A 20,997-nucleotide genomic window follows, 5' to 3' on the forward strand; every position below is an offset into this window, starting at 1 on the left:
TTGAATTAAAAAAAAATTTAAACAGAAAACCTTAAAGCTAGGGCCCACAGCCCTGCAAGATCTGCTCCTGGAGGCTCTTTCCTTTTTCGTCTCATTAGCCTCCCTGTCCTCCCTTTTCCTCTGCTTGCATCTTTCTTATCCGAAATATACCTAACTTCTTTAGGTCTTTGCTTACACTTACCTGAGAAACCTTCCCTAATCATCCTCTCTAAAATTGAAGGCTTCCCTCTCCCCCTCCCTGCTTTATATTATTCTCTTCAGCACTTATGATAATAAACATTTATTTCATTTATTTTCTCTTGCCTTCGGCAAGAATTGAAGTTCCATAAGGGCACTTTTGTACTTATTCACTGCTGTATCCCCAGTGTTGAGAATACTACCTGGCACATAATAGATGCTCAATAAATATTTAATAAATGTCAAATTAAGGAAATGTAGTTATCCAAATCAATAAAACTTATTTCAGTTTCAGGAGAACTCCTCTCACATTCTGATCATTCAGCATGCTGTCTATTTCAAAGTAGTCGAGTAACTGCTGTATCTTAGAGAAGCTGTTTTCTGTAATTCTTTAACAGTAGCAAACATTTACTGAGCTCTTACTAGGTGCAGACACGGTTCTAAGGTATTATATCTTAGAATCGTTGGTATTCGGATTATTATTACTATTATTACAGTTAATTTACAGCTGAGGAAATTAAGACGGGGAAAGGCGAGTAATTTGCTCAAGATCATACACACGGATAGGGCATTGATGGGTACAGAACCTGCGCCCTTAACTACAGTATTCTGCAGGGTCATTTTCAGGTCTCTTTCTGTTTTCTTTTGATAGGTAAATTGTTTGAGTTAAGCTATCCGTAAAAAGTTCTTAAGGATCTCTGTCAAAACCTGCCTAACGCCCAGTGCTTTATGCCGCTACAGTCAAAGACTCAGCATTTTGCTTTTGAAACCTGCGTGGCGGGAAGCTGACGTTAGGTGGAGGGCGGGGCTGGGCGGGGCCGCCAAGCCCTCGCTAGCCAATCAGAGCAGGCAGGAGCCTCCCCGCCCCCCCCCACCCCCCGACAGCCACGCGCCAAAATTCCAAACGGGACCTCTCTCAGCTACCCGTCATCTCCCTCCGCCGAGTTCAGCGAGCCGGAACTATATAAGAAAAAGAAGTCAGCGTTCTCCCGCCACTGTCCGCTCAGGTCCTGGTCACTGTCGGTGCAGGCCCTCCTCAACTTCAACCCGAAGTCCTTCGCCCGGCAGAAGGGCGAAAAGTTTCGAGCCGGCCGTTGCAGGGACGCGGCGTGGGCGGGACAGGCGGCGGAGGGATTCCGGGTGCGCGCGCTGCGGCCGCTGGCGCGGAGCTAGTGGCGCCAGAATTCGGAGCGCGGAAGAGCCTGAGCGGCTGCCGGTCAGACTGGAATCCTTCTCCCGCCGAGGACGCCGGGCGAGGAGACAGGGAAGATGGTGGTCCTCCGCAGCAGCCTGGAGCTGCACAGCCACTCCGCCTCTTCGGCCACGGACCCTCTGGACCTGTCCAACGAGTTCCTCAGCCTGGAGCAGATCGGTCGGAGGCGGCTCCGTTCGGCCCGAGCCGCTGAACAGTCCGCGGTCACCGCGGCCGCCGCGGGCGTGAGTACCGGCCTGGGGCGGGCCCGAGTACCGGCCTGGGGCGGGCCCCTCGGGCAGGGCCTGTAGGACTGCCTGCGGCCGGTTGGCCGGGTGGGGCCTGGGGGTGGGCGGCGCGGTCCGGGTGGCAGTTGGTGGGGGGAGGGGGCTGGGAGGAGTGTTGTCGAGGACAAGTAAAATGGAAGGCTTCCGAACATCGGAGCCCCAAGGGGTGTGGGTCAGGGCAAGAGATCGGGCAGTCCGAACAGGGCTAGGCAGTTCGTCACTACCTCATTTCACGCAAGAGGAAACCGAAGCCCTCCGGAATCTTGGTTTGTGGGGCTGCCCCACCCCCATCTCACACACCTCCCTAACCTAGCGCCCGGGCCCTTGCCCTAGGTTCGCATCTGTTAAGCGCAGCACACGTTTACTGACTCCCCTGCCGGATGCAGGATAGATGTTTTAGGGGCCACGGGATTAGAAAGATTGTAATTGAGGTTTCCTGATCTTCATTTGCGATCCAGAGAGGTTCGGATATAAGATAGCCGTGAATAGTACCAGGTTGCATAATGTGGAGCGATGGAGACCAACATTTCACGTACAGCTTCTTCACTTAAGCCTCGTTAAACAGCTCCATAAGAATGGATAGTTATGATATCTATGTTACAGGCGAAAAAATGGACTCAAAGTAGCTAGTGACGGGTAGATCTAAAATTGGAACTTAGATCCTCTGCCTCCAAAACCTTTCTCTATTATATCATGCTGCAGTTATAAACAATGTCTATAGGGGATGTTTCCAAGGGGGTGGAGCAGTGAAGTCTTGAAAGAGTTGCTTCTCTTTCTAGGTCTGCAGTACAGATTGGACCTTTGATTGCAGAGGTAAGGCCTGGAGGGAGAGTCCGTCCCTCCACCTCCCTGTGGCAGCTGCTCAAAGAGACGCAGGTGGAGGAGACCCCGTTAACAAAAGGCTGGAGAAGTTGAGGAAGCAGCACTAGAAAAGTTAAGGCAGCAGGAAGTAGTCTAGTTCTCTTTGAGGGAGGGTAGGCAAAGGGCTGAGAAAAACAGGACCGGAGAGAGGGTTAGGAAGTGGCAAGTCAGAATGAGAGGCCAAGGGAGAGAGAGCACTACAAAACATAGTTAAGAGAGTGATCACTATATGAAATTAGTTGTCAGTATCCTCTGAAGACAAGCTGTACTGGTTGCTCCTCTCCTGAAGGGAGTGGAAAAGTATGTTTCATCTCTGCAGTTGTCATGCTGAATTGAAAAAAAAAATTTTTTCCTGACTTTCAGGGTCATTTCTCGATCACATGTTGAGATTGAGATCTGAGGAGGCCAGACACTTCTGCATGTACTGGGGTCCCTTGACTTACTAATGTGTGTTCAGAAAATCTGATTATTTCAATAAATATTTATTGAATATTATCTTCTGTACAGTGCTAGATCCTATAACTGTAATGATGTATTGAGCAGTAAGTAATATAGACGCTTAAAACAACTGTTTTGAATCTCAGCTTACCAATAATCTCCACTTGATAAAAAAAGGTGATACAACATTTCTAGTGAGGAGTAAATGTGATCATGCATGTAAGGAGATTACCTGAACAGTTGACATATAGTTAGGACTCAGTCATTGTCAGCAACTAAGACCACTGTTAATTTGAATGCCCAAGCCCATCTTTCTAGTTCTTCGGGCCAAAAACCTGAGATTTGTCCTGACCCAGCTCTCATTTCATATTAACAAATTCTTTTGGTTCTACTTTCAAAGTATATATGGAATCTGACCACTTCTCAGATCCTCTGTTGTTGCCATGTTGGTCCAAGCCATTATCTCTTCCCTAGGTTCTTAAAAGGGATTTTTGACTGGCTTCCTGGTTTTCCACCCTTGTATATAATGATCGCCTTCCACAACTGTCAGTTCTCAGTATAGCTTACAGAGTGATTTTTTTTTTTTTTTAAGATTTTAAAAAATTATTTATTTATTTGACTGACAGAGATCACATGTAGGTAGAGACGCGGGGCGGGTGCAGGGGGAGCTGGCTCCCAGCCGAGCAGGACAGACCGATGCTGGGCTCGATCCCAGGACCCTGAGACCAGGACCTGAGCCAAAGGCAGAGGCTTTAACCCACTGAGCCACCCAGGCGCCCCCAGAGTGATCTTTATAAAAGTTAGAAAGTTGATCGTTCCTCTGCTCAAAAATCTCTAAGAGTGAAAGTTGAAAAGTTTGGGAGTAGCCCTACACCCCTTTCTCTTCATGATGACATCCTCTTCCATTTTTGCCTTTTGCAAAACCTAGTCTATTCCCGTTGTATTGGTCTAGCTGCTTCTTGAATACCAGGGCCTTTGTACTTGTTCTCCCCTGTGTTGAGAATACTCTTCTCCTGAATATCTGCATGATTCGTTCCTAATTTACCTTCTACATTTTTAATTTTTTTTAAAGATTTTATTTATTTATTTGACAGAGAGAGAGAGAGACAGCGAGAGAGGGAACACAAGCAAGGGGAGCAGGAGAGGGAGAAACAGGCTTCCTGCTGAATAGGGAGCCCAATGCAGGACTGGATCCCAGGACCCTGGGATTATGATTTGAGCCAAAGGCTGACACTTAAGAACTAAGCCACCTAGGCTCTCCTTTTATTTTTAATTAAAAAAAAAAAAGTCTCAGAAGTCATAGTACTTAACATTTTCCAAGAACTCAGTCCTCCTACCCTTGTGAGATAGATATGATCATCTTTGTTATGCAGGTGAGAGAACCAAGACACAGAGACCTAAATAACGTGCGCGAATTTACTTTTATATTAAGTGATAGAGCTCCAGGATCTACCTAGGAGAACCTAGGAATCTGTCTCTTTCAAGTTTTGCTAAAACTTTACCTTTTCAGTGGTGCTTACCCTAACCATGTTATTTACAATTACAGATCACTCTCATTGACATGCCTCTTTACTCTGCTTTATGTTTCCTTATTACTTATCATCTTCTTACATGTTCTATTAACTTCCTACTTTTTAAAATATTTTCTCTCTCCCTAAGTCAGAATGTAACTGTACAGTTCTGGAGTTTGACCTTTTGTTCAGTATTATATTTCTAGGACCTAGGACACAACCTAGAGTGTAGTAGAGGCATAATAAATATTTGTTGTTAACTATCCTTGGTCTAAAGGAGCTAGTCTAGCAGAGTAGAATTAACACATCAATATACAGAGACTGTTTGCCATTCTTGCCATATCAATGGTATGTGGTGGCTGAGCAGTTAGCACTCAGATGGATTTTGTAGGGTGAAAGGGATTTATTTACCCCCAGGCTAGAATTTCCATTAGGGATTATACCTTTTTGAGACATAGTACTTCTATCTTTTATAAATTCTCCATAGACCAAATTATAATTAAAGGGTTACTTAGCGTGGGATTGGATCAAAAGAAATGGTTAGCCCTGATCGATAATGTATTCATGCTGTCAAAGCCTACCAATACCAAAAATGAAACATACCTTTGTGATTGGAATATTTTCTAATTTGGGGTCTTACATTCAATTCATTTGAGTTAATTACAGCTTGCTTTTTATATCAGTCATGCATTTCAGAAACTTAACTCCTGATCACCCTGATTGTGTTTAGGTATTCTTATCTGCGAAGCTACTTATCTATTGACAGATCAAATTTTAGGTTAAGTTACTTTTAAAGATGATTAAATTTATTCGTATTTGTTAACTTGGATTTTCCTTTATCTCAGTTCAGAAGGTGACCTTATATTCAATTTCTGAAGGTACTTATAATCACCTGTTTATTAACCTTTTTCTACCTTTATAGTTTGAATATGATCTTAATCAGGTGGGCTTAAGGATTTGCTTGTTTTGGGGTTTTTTTTCGTCTTTACTTGTATGGTTTCCCTGAAGTTTTGTTTAAAATTTTTTCTTTCTTAAACTTTTATTTTCATCCTAATTGGATCATGAGATCTAGCATTTTCATCCATTCAGACGCCCCTTCTGTGGTTTCTTTTTCTACCATAGTCAGACTAGGCATTGCCTATGTCTGTGCTTTCACGGGTCTGAGGTTCTTTGATTCATATTAAATTTAGGGTTCTCATGTAATAGTAGGGGATACATAAGGAATAGTAGTGCATTACTTTTAGGTTGCATTTACGTACATTTTTTATTAGGTTGTATTTACGTACATTTTTTATTCTGTATGTTCGGTAAAATAAAATGTGCTGTGGTATGTAGAAGTTTTTAAGTTGTCTATTTTAAAAGTTTGAAAAGTACTATGAATGACACATATGTACAACATATGGAAGATTCTTTAAAACGTGGTATATAGGGGCGCCTGGGTGGCTCAGTGGGTTGGGCCTCTGCCTGCCTTTGGCTGGGGTCGTGATCTCAGGGATGTGGGATCGGGCCCCTCGGCGGGCTCTCTGCTCAGCGGGGAGCCTGCTTCCTCCCTCTCTCTGCCTGCCTCTCTGCCTACTTGTGATCTCTCTCTCTGTCAAATATATAAATAAAATCTTTTTAAAAATTAAAAAAAAACCACTTGGTATATTACACAACACAGAAAAATGAAAAGTGTACAGTTTAGTGAATTATCACAAAGCGTAAATAGGAATATTTTGACATGTTGCTATGACTGTTGCATCCTGAAGTTGAGTGACATGGCTCTCTGAATTCAAGAGTATGTACTTGTTTGATGTAGTGATAGGCAGTCCATTTTTGTCAGTTTGTATTAAAGACTGGCCATTGATTCTATGCTTAGAAGTTGCAATTTTTAGGGGCACCTGGGTGGCTCAGTCGGTTGGGCATCTGCCTTTGGCTCAGGTCATGATCCCAGAGTCCTGGGATCAAGCCCTGCATCAAGCTCCCTGCTTGGTGGGGAGCCTGTGTCTCCCTCTCCTGCTCCCCCTGCTTGTGAGTGTGCTCGCTCTCGCGCGCTCGCTCTCGCGCACTTGCTCTCTCTCTCTCTGTCAAATAAATAATCTTAAAAAAAAAAAAAGTTACAACTTTTAGAACAGGGATCTGATGAAATACTGTTCAAGATGGATTATACTGAGGGGTGCCTGGGTGGCTCAGTCAGTTAAGTGGCTGCCTTTGGGTCAGGTCGTGTTCCCCGGGGTCCTGGAATCGAGACCCGCATTGGGCTCCCTGCACAGTAGAGAGCCTGCTTCCACCTCTCCCTCTGCCTGTCCTCTGCCTACTTGTGCTCTCGCTATCTCTCTGTCAAATAAATAAAATCTTTAAAAAAAAAAAAAAAGATGGATTATAGTGAACAAATACGGAGTTTGGAAGACCAATTAAAAGATTATAATATTAATAGCTATCAGTTACATAGTAGTCTCTGTGTACCACGCATGGTACCTAAGATACACACATACATTTGCCTTATTAAGTAACTATTATTATTATCTCCATTGCAAATATGGAAGTCAAGACACAGAGACCTTATGTAACTTGGACAAAATTGTACAGTTCTAAGTGACATCCCAAGGATCAATCCAAGGCAGTCTGTCATTAAGAGTTTGGGCTCTTAATTGATAGATTATTGTCACAATAGCCCAAAGAATAGAAAACTAGAAGCTAAATTAAGGTGATACTAGAAGGAACAGAAAAAAATGCTAAATAATACTGCAAGGGGTCAGAGAGTTTAGATACAAATAGGGAAGGCAGTGTTGTTTCTAAATAGGTGAGCAATAGGGGTGCCTGGGTGGCTCAGTGGATTAAAGCCCCTGCCTTCAGCTCAGGTCATGATCTCAGGGTTCTGGGATTGAGCCCCGCATCGGACTCTCTGCTCATCGGGGAACCTGTTGCCCCCACACACACCTGCCTCTCCTGCCTACTTGTGATCTCTGTCTGTCAAATAAATAAAATCTTTAAAAAAAATTTTTAAAAGGTTAAGACTATATATCTTTGGGAGTCACCTACATAAAACTGGTAGTTGAGTTCTTAAAGGTGAATAGAAAACACAAATATATTTAAGAAGATCTGAAGTAATGGCTCTATTTTAAGGATGAGGAAAGGATGAATTTTTTTTAAGAGAGTATCATATGAACCACAGGGTCAAAGCATTTAAAGAAGGGAGTGATCGGCTGCGTAGAAATCAGTGAGGTAGAGCGGAGGCCATTGGATTTAACTTTCGGGTGATCGTTTTGGGGCTGTTGTAAGAGCTGTAGAGGTAGAAATCAAATTGCAGGAGCTTTTGGAATGGATCCGTGGTAAAGACTTGACCATGTCTATGTTTAAAGATGAAGCTAAGGAGGGATATCACAGCTATACTCTGTTAGAATATTCTGATGAAGTTTCCAAGGAGCCCTATGTCTGCATGCTTATTTAACTGTGATTTAAAACATTATGTTTATACCTCATTTGTTGGGTTGATATTTGAATTGATTCAGCCAACTAACCCATATATTTTTTGTTATGAATTAAAGCTTGGATAAGTGTGGTCTTGTTTGGGAAAACAACATATTACTTAGTATATTTCTATTCTACAATTGTGTCTACTTTGGGGAAAAGATTTTGTTACTGTAGTTGCTTCTTGTCTACTAACTTACTGATTCTGCAAGATTATAAGAGACTTAAAAAGCTAATAAAATATATTTTTTCCCCTTTAAAACTCCACTTTGGAAGAACTATCAGTGCTCTCAGTGTTTAAGTAGATTTTAGCAAAAACAATGAGGACACTACAGCTGCAGCTTTAGTTTTCAGATTAGGTATGTTTTCTTTTTGCTTTTTACTTCGTAGGATAATTCTTTCTAGTAATGCAAGTTGTGAAAATGTTAAAAATAGAAAGTGAAAGTCCTCATTTCTGTCATCCAGTGTTAATTACTGTCACCGGTTGATATTTAACTTCCCTCTTGAGAATTATTTTGGAAAAGCCATATTAAAATGTGACTTTGGTTTAATAACTGTGCTATTTTCCTAAGGAAATCAGATGTGTACAGGATAGCTCATCTAGAGGTATTTATAACACAAAAAAAATTGCAGAGTTTAGATATACATTAAGCAGTTTGTTAAATTGATTCATGTAATAGCTGGAATACTAGTCATCCATTTTATTTTATTTTTTAAGATTTGTTTCCTTATTTTGAGAGAGAGAGAATGAGCAGGGTGAGGGGCAAAGTGGGGGAGAGAGTCCCCAGAAGACTCCCTGCTGAGTGCATAGTTGGGAGCGGGGTTTGATCCCACAACCCTGAGATCATGACCTGAGCCTAAAACAAGAGTCAGCCACTTAACAGAGTCACCCAGACACTCCTAGTCATTCATTTAAAAAAGATTTTTAGAATAATATTTGATGGCATGAGGAAATGTTTTGTATTACTAGAAAAAAGTTACAAAACATAAATAATATCCCAATTTAAAAGTCATGTGAATATGATTGCGTAGGAAGAGAATAGTTCTTCTGTACCAGAAGATTAACAGTGATGATCATGGGTAGCTAGAGTTAAGAGTGACATTTTCATCTTTGTGCTTTTCTTCTTTTTTTCCCAATTATAATGGGCATGTTTTGCTTTTATTTTTATACTGCTTTTTTAAGAAATATTTTTGAAAGTTATTATTTTAAAATTTCCCAGTGTGTACATCTATATAGGTGATTCCCCAGGAGCCTGTTTTGTTTTTTTATGCTGTTAAGGAAAGCCTTTCTTGATGCCTAGTACTTGTTTGGAGAGTATGAATGAAGCCACTCACTATGTAAGTCAAAGATTCTCTTATACCACTTATAAAATTAAATCTTCCAAGTTTTTCAGGGAATCTTTTTTCCCAGTAGTTAGCACCCCCCTTTTTGCCTATGGAAACAAACCTTTTTTATTATTCCCAGGAATAGAGTGACATTTACTTTCTTTTTTTTATTATAATAATTGTAGATAATATAAAATGTGCCATTGTAACCATTTTTAAGTGTACAGTTCGGTAGCATTAAGTACACTCATTCATTCTGCAACCGTCATCGCTGTCCACCTCCAGAATTGTTATGTTCCAAACTAAAACTCTGTACCCATTTAATAACTCCCATTCTTCCTTCCTCCTTTCTTTCTGTCTTTATGAATTTGACTACCCTGGACCCTAGAGGAAACATACAGTATTTGTCCTTTTGTAACTGACTTATTTCCTTAGCATAATGTCTTCAGGTTCATACTTATTGTATCAGTATGTTAACATTTACTTCCTTTTTAAGGCTCAGTAATATTTTACTGTAAGTACCACAATTTTTTAATCCATTCATCTATCAATGAACATTTAGATCGCATCTACCTTTGGCCATTGCAAATAATGCTGCTATGAATAGGAGTACACAAATGTCTGCTCTCATTTGTTTTGAGCATACCTAGAAGTAGGATTCCTGGATCACGTGGTAATTCTGTGTTTAAATTTTTGAGGAATTGTCATATCATTTTCCATAGTGGCTGCACTATTTTGCATTCCCACCAGCAATGTACAAGGGTTCCAGTTTCTCCACATCCTTGCCAACACTTATTTTCTCTTTTTAATAATAGGCATCCTAACAAATGTGAAGTGACATCTCATTTGTGGGTTTGATTTTGTATTTGTCTATGACTGGTTATGTTGGGCATCTTTTCATGTGTTTATTGGCCATTTGTGTATATTCTTGGGGAAATGAATTTCTTGGGGAAATTCAAGTCTTCTGCCTATTTTTTGTTTTTTATTGTTGTTGCTGTTTAAATATAGGAGTTCTTTATATATTATGGATATCAATCCTTTGTCAGATACATGATTTGTAAATATGTTCTAGTCCATGGGTTTCCATTTCATTCTGTAGATAGTGTCCTTGGCACAGAAGTTTGTAATTTTGATGAAGTCTAGCTTATCTATTTTTTTCTTATCTGTGCTTTCAGTATCACATCTAAGAAATCTTTGCCAAATCCAATGTAATGAAAGTTTTCCCGTGTTTTCTTCTAAGAATGTCTAAATTTTTAGCTCCGTATTCCCTTGTACATTTTTTTTAAAGATTTTTATTTATTTATTTGACAGAGATGACAAGTAGGCAGAGAGGCAGGGAGGGAAGCAGGCTCCCCACTGAGTGGAGAGCCCGATGTGGGGCTCTATCCCAAGACCCTGAGATCATGACCTGACCCGAAGGCGGAGGCTTTAACCCACTGGAGCCACCCAGGCACCCCTCTCTTGTACATTTTTAAAGTTTCCTTTAAAATGCTTTTGCTATCTAAGGTGTTCCCGATTCCCATTGGTTTAAATAGTTAGAAAGGAGATCATTTCAGTCATTGTTTAGTGTTGACATTAAAAAATGAAACTATTATACCAGTCTTTTTATCTACTGAAATTTGAAAACCATAGTTATCTGATACCTGTCTTGGAACATTAAAAACATAATACATAAGCATGCTTCTTTAGCCATCAGAAATGTTATCTTGATTCTTTTTTTTCCTCCTTTAATTTGTATTTCTAATTCATGGAAGCCACAGCATTTTATCTTGATATATTTTTATACTTAAAACTAATTTATTAAGTATCCTTTCATACTTGTAAAACAAAATTTAAACTTTTTAATACTTTTCTGTGATCACAAGTCTCTAAGAAAATACAGCTTATAATATTCAATTGATGCAAACAACAAAAGCATACTTACTTTGATTAAAAATGATGAAACAGAAAGTGAGATTTCGTTGGGATTTCATGTGATTGAAGTCCCAGCAGTTAGTTCATATGTCTTTGGAGGAATCCTACTGCTGAAGCCAGTGTTTGGCATCAGTTCCATTGTTCTTATAAGTGTAAGCACCGGGAAACATTGTTCATATAAATAAGTAGGCAGTAATGAAAGGAGTTTAGTAGTGCCACTCAGTTTTTCTGGCTTATATACCAAAAACACTTGCCAAAATTATTTTTTATGGTCTTTTAGCTTGATTAGGTCTCTTTTCAATTTTGTTGAAAGCAGAGAATGAGAAACTGCCTCACAAAGGAAAGGCTTTGTTGCAGATCTCTGTCATTCAGTTTCTTAACACCTAACACTAGTGTTTTTCATTGTTTGGCTTTAGGAAGATTTTTAGAGCCTTGAGGCAGTCCATCATAGTAAGATTCAGAATGAGTGAGTGAGGTGACTTTCTTTTGTAAAGTGAGAAGAAAGGTAAATGAAAGAAGATGCCTTCTCGGGCAGATCAGTTTTAAGAAAAAGTACATAGAGAAGTTAAGAATCTGGAAGTAGATTCCCATAAAATTTTTCTTAGAAAGTCTTGTTATATTACATCTAAGATGTAGGTGTTCATTTTAAAAATAATACACCTACTTAAAACATCCTTACATATTTTTTCAAACATCTTTATATATAGGTACACTGATAAAAGTAACAAACCCATACATATCATTAATATTTTATGAAATACCTGTTTAATTTTTTTTTAAGATTTTATTTATTTGACAGAGAAAGAGAGATCACAAGTAGGCAGAGAAGCAGGCAGAGAGAGGGGGAAGTAGGCTCCCTACTGAGCAGAGCCCGATGTGGGGGGCTCAATCCCAGGATCCTGAGATCATGACCTGAGCCGAAGGCGGAGGCTTAACCCACTGAGCCACCCAGGTGCCCCAATACCTGTCTAATCAACACAAATCCTTGTGGATTAAATATCCTTATTTTACTTGTGAACCAGTGAGATATTCTGCTCAAAACAAAATGAAATGACTATGTAAAGCCAGCCTAAAGGGGGGGTGGTAATACTAATATTGAAGGTTTTTTAAAATACTGCCTGTTTTTCTAAAATTATCAATTTTCAGAGTAGTACAGCATGTAATCAGTGTTGTTAGGTACTTTTATCTTCTCTTCTTATGTGAAAGTCACATTTATATGGGGACACTTGCCTGGGTGCCTCTGTCGGTTGATTCAGCCTTTGGCTCAGGTCATGATCCCAGGGTCCTGGAATCAAGTCCCACGTTGGGCTCCTTGCTCAGCAGGGAACCTGCTTCTTCCTCTGCCTGATGCTTCCCCTGTTCATGCTCTGTCTCTGACAAATAAATAAATAAATCTTTAGAAAAAGAAAGTAGCCTTTATATGATTTCAGAGAGATGTGTGTGAACTTTTGGATACTTTCTGACAGAACCTCTGTAGCTCATAAAGTAGTCACTAAGAGAAACTCTAGTCTATTGAACAATAATAAAGTTACATAGAGCACTGTGGTTTTTACAGCAGATGAACCATACATAAACAGTCTTTGAATTCAGATGTTGCATCATCTGGATGAAACTGAAATAGATGGTCGTAACTCCTTTTTATCATCCAAGGCCAAATTAACAATTCTGCTGGTCTAGTTGAAGGTTGCTGCCAGTGGGTTGCATGGCAGGCAATGGTTTGTGTATCTTTCTAATTTCTGTAGCCTTAAAATAAAGGCATATTTAGTGTCCTGAGCCGTTACAACTTTTTGTCAGTTGGGGAAAACCTTTTTAGACTGCTTGCTATGAAACAGAACTATAAGCCATCAATAAATCTTCTGTTAGCCGTTTCATAGACATTGCCGATACGTGTTTATCATAAAAATGATTATTTAGTTTAAATACGGTTGTAGTTTCTTGGGGAGATGCAGAATGATGCTGCCCCAGAAGCTGTTGTTACAAACTTGTAATCAAAGAAAACTCTCAGAAGGAGATGAACTTGGGGATTTTGACTGAAGAAAAACTTAGATCCCTTTCTTAATTTTTCTTGAAGGATGCGTCTTCAGTTAAAGAAGTTGGGACCTACCACCGGACACGTGCTTTGAGATCTTTGAGAAAAAATGCCCAGAATTCTTCAGATTCTAGTTTTGATAAGAATTTGGAAATAACAGAGAAACATGCTAATGGAAGGCATTTTACAAGGTAAAACAAGATGGTTGAATGCTACTTCAAAACAGTTTTAAAATAATTTAGGATTTGCATTAATTTTTAAGTGTATTCTTGCCCCATCATCAAGATTCCAGGGTTGTAAAATGTATTTTAAAATGAAATTGCCACAGATGAATATTACTGAGTTAAAATTTTAATATATACTATTTTTATATTCTTGTTCAAAGACGATATTTGCGATATGTGTGAGCACAGCTGACAAAGTTGCTTGATAATTACTTGAGTATCTGTGACTTTGTGATTTCAACTTGCTTATGATATGTGGTTCTGCTTCATACTTAATACAAAGTCTTTACTTAAAATAGTAGTTATTTTTCTCATCATTTGCTATCAAGTATTTCATCAGTTCTGAGTCATTTATGAATTTGTGTGTTGGTGCACTTCTAAAAGCAGTCTTCACGTAGGAAGTGGAACTTTTTTTTTTTTTAACTCGTCTAAGGGGACTAGATGATTTATACATAAGTAAATTTCATTTCTCAAGAACCCTGAGCTAGATGGCCTAAATTCCACTTTAATATTCAAGAAATTATTTTCAGTGAATTAGGTAGTTAGGTAATCCAGGGAACTTGGATTTGTTTGGTTTGGGACAGATTTAAATCTAATTAGCTAAAAACCTTCACTTTTCCTCCCACTTTGGTGGGCCTGATATAAATGTGAGGGGTGCCAATTAGAATAAAATTTCTTTGATGAAATAATTGCTTTATACATTAATTCTTCTCATAAAGAAATTTTTCATAGTAACTCACAAGACTGGAACCCTCCTACTTTTTTTTTTTAAAGACTTATTAAATAATCTTCTACACCCAATGTGGGACTCAAGCTTATGACTCTGAGATCAAGAGTCACACGCTCCACTGTCCAAGCCAGCCGAGCACCCGTAGGGTGCTCCTATTCTTAATTAAAACCTTGATTATTTTGTGTAACATTTTCCAGATAAGTGACATCGTGCCTTTTGCTTTTTGTTAGTATTATTTACATAGTCTCTCGTTATATAAATTTGCATCATTTCATCCATTTATTTTATTTTTTTTAAGATTTAAAAATTTTTTTTTTACTTGACAGAGAGAGAGATCACAAGTAGGCAGAGAGGCAGGCAGAGAGAGAGAGGGAGGCAGGCTCCCCGCTCAGCAGAGAGCCCGATGCGGGGCTTGATTCCAGGACCCTGAGATCATGACCTGAGCCAAAGGCAGAAGCTTAACCCAGTGAGCCACCCAGGTGCCCCCATTTCATCCATTATTTATGGTGTGTTTACTACTGTATTTCACAGGATCCAAGATAGCAGAATTGAAACACTCATTGTTTTATGAGACAGTAAAAAAGAAGAAAACTCTGAAAGTTAAAATAAGATATTCCATCAATTTTAAGACACATCCTAATTTCAGAGATGTTAAAAATGGAGGGAAATGTACGATTTACAGAACTGGTGAAATACAATTTAAGCTACCCTGTATTTCTGAAACTTGAAGTCTTTTGGGGGTCAGGAAAGTGGGCCATGGATTCTCTGTGAGAATTTTAAACTTTATTTCATGATCTGAAGAAAAAATAAACATTCTGGGTCATCTAAATTGCTACCTTCTAGAGAATAGTCAAAATTTCAGGCCCTACGTTGGTGTTTACAACTAAGTAGGCACCACCTAGTACTGCTTGAGTTAGCGCAGGTTCATGAGGTAAAAATGGAGTCTGACCTTGATACATAAGTGATACTTTGAAGAGGAAGCCATGGATTTGATGTCATGACATGCTGTTCAGATGAGATTTTGGAGCACTTGAAATAAAGAGAAGTGGATGAATTGAGTCATGATACACAACAAACATGATGTACAACATACATCATGAGAACTCAAGAGAAACTGTACCACAGTTACAGTGTGTCTGTACCCCATTCACACAACAAAGGGCTATTTTATTTCGGCAAAACCTCATATGTTAATATTTTTGTTAGTGGTTTTATTGGTTTTATTTGTATAAGATATAAATGAATTTCTCTTTAGTTTGGCTTGTATATAGTCATAAAAAATTTAATGTGGGGGGATACCTGGTGGCTCATTCGGTTAAGCATCAGACTCTTGATTTCAGCTCAGGTCAGGATCTGGGGTTCTGGCATCTAAGCACAGTGTCAGGCTCTGCAATCAGCAGAGAGTCTCCTTAAGGGTTCTCTCCCTCTGCCCTTCCCCTTGCTCACTCTCACATGCACTGTCTCTCTCAAATAAATAAGTCAACTTTTTTTTAAGTAAATCAATCTTTTAAAAAAAAGAATGTTAAAAATTTAATGTTGGAAGTCCTTAAAAGTCTTTACTTTTAAAAGTTTCTGTACCTTACTCAAGTTTATGAAACATTGTCCTGGCCTTTATGCTCAAAAGCTATTATTAGAGGAGTGTTAAAATAAGTGCTTTTTCAATCTAGATTTAAAGATGAGTGACTTGGTATTTTGGAATTTGATTCCTTTTAAAATATATTGAATTGCTGTCTTTTAAAATTTTTTTATTTTTATTTTTATTAGAGAGGGAAGAGAAGAGGGAAGGGGAGAAAGAGGATCTTAAGCAGACTTCACATCCAGTGAGGAGCCTGACCCAGGGCTCAGTCTCATAACCCCTGAGATCATGACCTGAACTGAAATCAGTAGTTGGATGCTTAACCAATTGATCCAACCAGGCACCTCTAAAATTGTTTTTGAATAACAACTTAATGGAGATGTAATTGACATACTGTAAGATTCACAGTATTGTGCTGTCATCACTGCTGTCCAGTTTCTCAACATTTTCATCACCCTGGAAAGAAACCCTGTATCTCCCACCCCCATCTCCCTCCTCCCCACTGGCCCCTTGGAAGCCACTAATCTACTTTCTGTCTTTATGAATTTGCCTATTCTGGACATTTTGTGTAAGTGGAATCATATTCATGGCCTTTTGTGTCTGGCTTCTTTCCCTCAGTATGATGTTTTGAAGGTTTATTTTACTGTAGTACCTCTCAGCACTTCATTCTTTTTTTGCTGAGTAAGATTCCATTGCATAAATACATCATGTTTTGTTTATCCACTCATTAATTGATGAACATTTGGATTGTTTCTACTTTGTGGCTGTTTTGAATGATATTCTGAACATTGGTGTTCAAATTTTGTGTGGACATAGGGTTTTGATTGATTGGAGGTATATACCTGGAAGTGAATTGCTGGGTCAAATGGCAACTGTTTTAACATTGAGGAACTGCTGAGTAGTTGGCTAAAGCAGCTGTACCATTTTCCATCCCCATTAGCAGCAAATGAGGGTTCCAATTTCTCCAGTCCTCATCAACACTTGTCATAGTCTTTGGCTCTAGCCATTTTTAGTGAGTGTAAAAGTATCTTTGTGGTGTTGATTTACATTTCCTTGATGGTTAGTAGCATTGGATATCTTTTCATGTGCTTATTGGCTATTTATATGTCTTCTGTGGAGAAGAACTTCTATTTTAAAAAATAATCTGTGTATTCAGATCTTTATTACAAAGACTGTTATTTTACATAGTGATAACATTAGGCTCTGTTTGTATAAGACTTAGATAAACTGGCCCTCAGTGTTGAATTTTGGTTTATGTAGTTTCCTGCTGCTTATTAGGGTGACCCTTTTTGCTGTTGCTAGTTTGCCTGACTGTAGTAATCTCTCTACTTACTTCCTTTCTGTGTCCCTCCATCTGTTTTGTTTTCTGTCTGAAGCTCAAAGACCAGGAGACCAAAACTGTTAGAATAATATAGAAAGATTTGAGTAACTGTACCTGAGGGCAGGATCTATATTTCTTTGGTTCTGGAGTTCCTAACTAGGGTCCAGTAATTGTAGTTTTCAGGGGGCACATGATGAAACCTCTGAAATAATGTATAAATTTGTATGTGTGTATATAGTTTTCGAGGTAGAAAAGATCTGTAGCTTTTATCAGATTTACAGAGGTTAACAAAAGTCCAGGCACCTGTTTCTATGAACAGTTTCACTGGGACACAGCCATACCCATTCGTTCTAAGGCTGTTTTCCTGCTTCAGTGTCAAAGTTGTATGACAAGAGACTGTATGACTCACAAACCTAAATATTTACTATCCAGCTGTTTAAGGGGAATGGTGCTCCTGTTCCCCTAAAGGCAAGAAGGAAAGAAAGAGAGGAAGGGAAGGAAGTAAAGAAGGGCAGAGAGGGAGCGAGAGAAAAAAAGAACAAACATTGCTTTAATCATTGTGTTCCTAGCATTTAATAGGGGTCTTGTTTATAGAAGTGTAGAACTACATGGTATGGAGGGAGGGGGCTCCTTTATGAGAAATGTCTATGAGCCCATGAACAGACGAGGCCTTGACCTGTGGATGGATTGCTCACATGTTTTTATTTTGTTCTTAGTTCTTACCAAAAGAGAGAATTAGTGATGACTTACATTGCTGTAAATATATGATTTAACTCTTCTGGGTAAGATGGTTCCATTTTATTTTAAAGTGTCACATTTGAAATCACATGTGTATAATGAGCCCACTTTGAAATAGCTTGACACATGGGTTGTTTAATAGATGTAGCTATCCAAATATGGATAATTGAATCCCTAAAAATAAATTAATGAGATAAACGGTTTTGTTTGCTCAATGGGTTTTGGAAAAAAGATGAGGAGAAGATAATTGTTTTTTTAAAACCTTGGATAGTTTTCTTTCCTATTTCAGTAGATACTGTCTGCCAGTTTGTAAGTGAGATCTCTTGATTCACAAATGGGATTGTTTCTGCGTATGAAAGATAATGCATGTCATATAGAGATTGTAGCCAGCAAATGTTTTTAGAAGAAAATTAACATATTTTTAAGGGATATTAATTCTGTTTATAGTTATAAATATCTCAAGGATGTGGGATCACTATATCCCTGTGGTATAAAATACATTGTCTTGTTTTTGCTCAATACTTACAGTTCAATTAAACCTATTTAGGCTAAGGATATAATTTCTTTTTTTAAGTTGGATACTTTGATTTGATTAATTCTGTTTAAGAATTAATATATATATCATTGCATTTCACAACAGGGTTCTCAGATTTTGTTTAGCCCTAACTGACATAAGCATAGATACTCTAAAGCTTTTTAACTTTTGGTGTTTTTTTAGGCTTTTAGGTATCTAGGAGTATTTACTCTCTAAGCTGATATACCTTTTTACCCTACTTTGTAGTATTATGAAATATAAGATTTAAAATTATGTCAATTATTTTTAATTATTTAATATTTTTTTTCATATAGGCAGTTGGCCAGACAGCAGGCTGATAAGAAAAAAGAAGAGTGCAAAGAAGGTAAGTAATGTTAAAGGCATTTCAGATTGAAAACATGTAAGTCATATTTTGTTTACAGATACATTGAGGTACATAAAATAAACTGTACATATTTAAAGTGTGTGGTTTGTGGGTTTGTTAAAAGTGTATGCCGTGAAGCCACCACCACAATAAGATAGTGGAGTGAACTGTCATTGCCAAAAACTTCCTCAGGCCTCTTTATAATCACTCCCCCAACTCCTGTCCAGGCCTTCCACACACCAAGATTCCTGAGCAATCACCAGTCTGCTCTCTATCACTGTAATTTAGTTTTCATTTTCATTTTCATTTGCATGTAAATGAAATTATGCAGTTGCATTCTTTTTGTCTGGCTTTCTTTCTCTTAGCATAATTGCTTTGAGTATCATCCACATTGTAGCATTTTCTTGCCAAGTATTCCATTATATGGATATACCACAGTTTGGTTCCCCCCAATCACAATATATATTGTGATATATTGACATATAACATTGTGCATGTTTAAGGTATACAGTAAATGTTGACTTTTGGTACATTTATATCTTGCAAAATGATTACTATCATAGCTTTAGCTAACACTAGCATCATGTTGCATAATTACCATTTCTTTTTTGTGGTGACAACATTTAAGATCTACTCTCTTAGCAACTTGTCTTATAGGTGGAAATTTATATTCTGACCAACATCTCTCCTTCTCCCTCACTTGCCAGTCCTTGGTAACTGAGATTTAGTCTCTGTTTCTGTGAGTTTGGCTTTTTTTAGATTCCACATTTAAATGATGTTACACAGTATTTGTCTTTCTCTGACTTCTTTAATTTAGCATCCTGCCCTCAAGGTCCATCCATGTTATTGTAAATGGCAGGATTCTTCTTTCTCGTGGCTGAATGGTAGTCTGTTGTATAAAGTGTATATTTTACGTCTTCTTTATCCATTCATCCATTGAGGAACACTTGGATTTTTTTCCCGTAATTAGTTTATTCCTCTTTTGGTAGACATTGAGTTGTTTCCCGTTTGGGCCTATCACATTTGAACATTTGTGTACAAATTTTTGTATTACATTATCTTTCCTTTCCTCTGGAAAGCAGAACGCTGGATCATAAGGTAGGTGTATGTTGTGACTTTATTTTTGTTTTCTATTATTTTTAAGAAAAGTAAGTTCAAGGTCTTGTGATTTGTTATATGAAAGTGTAGCTATTCAGTTGTTGATTTTAGAATCAGTTTATAAATGCCATTACTTAAAATCTTCCCATTTTATGTACACATCTTGAAGACAAAGTGATTCCAGTTACTCGGTCACTGAGGACTAGAAACGTTGTTCAAACTAAAGAACACTTGCACGAAGAGAATGGTGATGTTGAAGTTCGCCGCAGTTGCAGGATTAGGAGCCGCTATAGTAGTGTGAACCAGTCTGTGCTGTTTGACAAACTTATAACGAAGTAAGTAAAAATTATTTAGATCAAGATCATTTAGCTGGAAAAACTTTCTGTTGGGGAGGGGTCATAAATTTAAATTTTAACTAGCTTGCATATTCAGCCGTGTAAAGCATAAGGGAGACTGATTATTAGAGGGCTTTGTAGTAGTTCTATATATGTATTTAAATTCTCGGAAGGAAATTTTATAATATTTTTACGCAGGTAAATTTGTGCCTCGTATAAAGATATTTAAAATCCCAGCACTCAAAAAATACAATGGAAGACAAATAAAGTTTTTTAAAATGTACTACTCTTTAACAGTTTTAGCTTATATTATGTCAATTTTCTTAAAGCACTGCCGAAGCTGTACTTCAGAAAATGGATGACATGAAGAAGATGCGTAGACAGCGAATGAGGGAACTTGAAGACTTGGGAGTGTTTAATGAAACAGAAGAAGTAAATCTATCCTTCCTCAGCCCTGAAACTAGTGTAACATTGTGTGTCAACTATACTGCAATAAAAAAGAATATGTATATATATATATATATCTCCTTCCATTTAGGGGATGATTTAATGACCTCCAGTTTAACCTTTTTCCTATGATACCTGTCCATTTTTTGGTTAAATTATTCATTATTTTCAACATTTTTAAACTGTCCAGCATTTGTTTGATCAGTCACTAGTTAATTGCTGTAGTTGTAAGAGTTTGTAGATATAAATACCTTCATTTTAAGCAGGATAGGAAGATCCTACTGAATTTTTTTAATACACTGAATGTTAATGGCTTTTGTTTAAACATTTTTAGGGGAATCTTAATATGTACACAAGAGGAAAACAAAAAGGTATTCAAAGAACTGATGAGGAAACGACTGACAATCAAGAAGGCAGTGTGGGTTAGTCTTTTGTTCTACTTCT

General features: G+C 38.1%; 1 protein-coding gene across 2 annotated transcripts in view; it reads left to right on the top strand.

Annotated features, from left to right (window-relative positions):
- The first annotated feature begins 1,065 nt into the window (after positions 1–1,065).
- Positions 1,066–20,997, top strand: part of ATAD2 (ATPase family AAA domain containing 2) — a 66,322-nt gene continuing 46,390 nt past the window's right edge. Inside the window, exons 1-7 of one of the 2 annotated variants that reach the window (XM_032858387.1) lie at positions 1,066–1,614; positions 4,329–4,382; positions 13,228–13,376; positions 18,624–18,673; positions 19,941–20,106; positions 20,436–20,538; positions 20,888–20,975. In XM_032858387.1, the coding sequence (XP_032714278.1) occupies positions 1,447–1,614; positions 4,329–4,382; positions 13,228–13,376; positions 18,624–18,673; positions 19,941–20,106; positions 20,436–20,538; positions 20,888–20,975 (778 nt within the window). In that variant the 5' untranslated portion in view covers positions 1,066–1,446. The remainder of the gene's footprint in view (positions 1,615–4,328; positions 4,383–13,227; positions 13,377–18,623; positions 18,674–19,940; positions 20,107–20,435; positions 20,539–20,887; positions 20,976–20,997) is intronic. The other variant, XM_032858388.1, reaches the window with a different exon arrangement.

Source organism: Lontra canadensis, unplaced genomic scaffold (assembly GCF_010015895.1).
Source record: "Lontra canadensis isolate GAN:19392208 unplaced genomic scaffold, GSC_riverotter_1.0 scaffold15, whole genome shotgun sequence".
Lineage (NCBI taxonomy): Eukaryota > Metazoa > Chordata > Mammalia > Carnivora > Mustelidae > Lontra > Lontra canadensis.